This window comes from Pristiophorus japonicus, chromosome 22, assembly GCF_044704955.1.
Source record: "Pristiophorus japonicus isolate sPriJap1 chromosome 22, sPriJap1.hap1, whole genome shotgun sequence".
Taxonomy (NCBI): Eukaryota; Metazoa; Chordata; class Chondrichthyes; family Pristiophoridae; genus Pristiophorus; species Pristiophorus japonicus.
The window spans coordinates 59,491,371-59,494,693 of NC_091998.1; the positions used below are offsets into that span (position 1 = coordinate 59,491,371).

Here is a 3,323-nt window from a genome sequence, read left to right on the forward strand (position 1 = left end):
TCTCTCTCTCGCTCTTCCCCCCCCACCACCTCTCTCACTCTCTCCCACTACCTCCAATGTTTACTCTCCCACAGAAGGCCGTGAAAATGTTCCAATTGCAGTGGCAGCAAATGTTTCAGCAGTGGTCTCGTCGGAAGATCAGAAGCACCTCGCCGCAGGGCCCCGCTCCTGGGTCCGAGGAGTGAGCGCATGCGCAAGAGGCATCGGGGGCGGAGTCCAGAGGACGCAGGCGCAGAAAAAAACACAGTGTAAATAGTCACACTGATTAGTGAGCTCAATGGGTTTTTACAGCAATCTGATCGCTTCATGGTCACCATGTTAGCTTTTTATTCCAGATTTATTTAATTAACTGAATTTAAATTCCCCAGCTACCATGGTGGGATTTGAACCCACATCCAGCAGGTTATCAATCCAGGTTTCTGGATTACCAGTCCAGTAACTTTACCATTGTGCTACTATTCCCCTATTGTGTTTGCAGTTTTATCCTCGTGTGAACAGCTAAAGCTTTTATTGCAATGTAACTGTGGGTCAGTGACCAATGGGATGGGTCTGTCATCGTTGATTGTGTGGCATCGATCTACAGATACAATTGCAGCTTGAGCCGCCTCCAGCTAAAAACCAGCCAACAGATCGCAATCAAACTTGCAACTGCTGAAGTGCCCAGAATATTCCCACATGATTGACGTGCGTTCTTATATTTTACTGAGTGGTGATTTCATTTCAGTAAATGGGACTGTTTTTGCTTCCCGTTAATGGAGCGAGTTGTATCTTTTACTGTCTACAAAATATGCAAATAGTCTTGAGAGATCAAATTGAAGAATCCGACTCCCAGTTTCCCTGATTAACGGACGCCAGTAACAGCACAACGCCTGGAATGTGGCACTGAAGGAAAGGCGAACTCTCTGGAATGTTGAAACTGCTCAGGATTCTGAGTCCAGCTACATTTTGACAAGTCACAAAGCTTTGTTGATAACGGTGCAACAGAGCTGACCAGATTGGTGCTGGAGCCAGGTACAGTGCAACCAATCTGTAAATGGGCCCTGATAGTCCTGCCTCAGCACCAGTTAAATGTCCTCCCGACCATCCGGAAGAAGTTCCTGTTATGCTCCCTGAAGTAATGGCAGAGTTGGCCCAGGACTGTTCCATTGACTGCGGGATGGGGCCGCCCCTTGGACTGATCCAGGCACCTCTCTCGCCCGGCTGCGTGCAGACAGTAGAAGCCTTTGGTCTGGTTAAAGTACAAGTTGGAAGGTTTGATGCGAGGAGGGAGCTGGAGGAAGCTCTCTACCTTCTGCAGCTCCGACAGTGGATCCCGGATCAGAACATCTCCATCCACAATGTGGATCTGGTGCAGAGGGAAGAGCTGCAGCCACGTTGCTGTGTGGACATCATACAGGCTGCGCTGCACGGCCTTGTACTTGGCATTCAACCTGCCATTCCGCACCAGAATCTCTTCGACAGGCTCGTAGGGCTTGTGACGCTCCTTCCTGTTGTACAGCACTTGGGTGTAGTCGGATATCACGCGTTGTGCCGGATCCCGAACGATCAGCAGCAGTCTGATAGAACTGCTCATGTCGTGAATTCGTCCAGGGGCCTTCAACGAGGTGAAGTAGCCAGGAGTTTTCTCCACAGTGATTTGGCCGGGCACAGACACCGGCATCTGCTCACAGTACCAACCCAAGCCCTTCTGGTAATTCTCGTCCCAGTCGAAGAAGTGGACCTCTGCCTTGGCCACCACAATCCCAGGGTGGATGTTCAGCATCTCCAGGAGAGCGCGAGTTCCTCCTTTCCGAACTCCAATGATAATAGTCTGTGGGACCTGCAACAAGTTAGCTAGGTATTAGTAAAGTTGGACCACAGACAGCAGTGCATCTTACAATTCGTTTCAGAGCATGGCGGACACCCAGGAACATCACAGCTCCTGCTTGTGACGGCAGACAGGGCCTGAAGCACTGCGATTGGGAGGTTTGCTTGCAACATTGAGATTCAGCTACATGGAACCTTAAAAAGCTCTGGGAGATGTGTAACATTAACACAGGCTCAATAATGGAGAAAATGTACCTGAACTCCAGCTGCAACATAGAATTATATCATAGAATCATGGTAATTTACAGCACGAAAGGAGGCCATTTCTGCCCATCGTGTCCGCGCCGGCCGACCAAGAGCTACCCAGCCTAATCCCACTTTCCAGCTCTTGGTCCGTAGCCCTGTAGGTTACGGCACTTCAAGTGCACATCCAAGTACCTTGTTAAATGTGGTGAGGGTTTCTGCCTCTACCACCCTTTCAGGCAGTGAGTTCCAGACCCCCACCACCCTCTTGGTGAAAATAATTCTCCTTAAATCCCCTCTAAACCTCCCCCCAATTACTTTAAATCTACGCCCCCTGGTTGTTGATCCCTCTGCTAAGGGAAACAGGTCCTTTCTATCCACTCTATCCAGGTCCCTCATAAGTTTATGCACCTCAATAAAGTCTCCCCTCAGCCTCCTCTGTTCCAAAGAAAACAACCCCAGCCTATCCAATCTTTCTTCATAGCTAAAATTTACCAGTCCAGGCAACATTCTTGTAAATCTCCTCTGTACCCTCTCTAGTGCAGTCAGATCTTTCCTGTAATGTGGTGACCAGAACTGCATGCAGTGCTCCAGCTGCGGCCTAACTAATGTTTTATGCAGTTCATGTATAACCTCCCTGCTCTTGTATTCTATGCCTCAGCTAATAAAGGCAAGTATTCAGTGTGCTTTCTGAACCACCTTATCTACCTGGCCTGCTACCTTCAGGGATCTGTGGACATGCACTCCAAGGTCCCTTTGTTCCTCTACACTTCTCATTGTCCTACCATTTAGTGTGTATTCCCTTTCCTTGTTAGCCCTCCTCAAATGCATTACCTCACACTTCTCTGGATTGAATTCCATTTGCCACTGTTCTGCCCACCTGACCCGTTCATCGATATCTTCCTGCAGTCTACAGCTTTCTTCTTCATTATCACCCACATGGCCAATGTATGTTTCATCTTCAAACTTCTTAATCATAACCCCTACATTCAAATCTAAATCATTGATATATACCACAAAAAGCAAGGGACCTACCGCTGAGCCCTGCTGAACCCCACTAGATATATCCTTCCAGTCACAAAAATACCCATCAATCATTGCCCTTTGCTTCCTACCTCAAGCCAATTTTGGATCCAACTTGCCACTTTGCCCTGGATCCCATGGGCTTTTACTTTCGTGACCAGTCTGCCATGTGGGACCTTATCAAAAGCTTTGCTAAAATCCATATACACTGCATCGTACACACTGCCCTCATCAACCCTCCTTGTTACCAC

At 48.3% G+C, this 3,323-nt stretch overlaps 1 protein-coding gene across 1 annotated transcript; it reads right to left on the reverse strand.

Moving 5' to 3' along the window:
• Positions 1 to 940: 940 nt before the first annotated feature.
• On the reverse strand, positions 941 to 2,978 carry LOC139234642 (heparan sulfate glucosamine 3-O-sulfotransferase 1-like). Its single transcript, XM_070865327.1, has 2 exons — positions 2,930 to 2,978; positions 941 to 1,833 (listed from the first exon to the last, which is right to left on the reverse strand). Exons 1-2 carry the CDS (start codon positions 2,976 to 2,978, stop codon positions 1,055 to 1,057), a joined length of 828 nt encoding a protein of 275 aa, XP_070721428.1. The 3' UTR covers positions 941 to 1,054.
• Between the last annotated feature and the right edge of the window lie 345 nt (positions 2,979 to 3,323).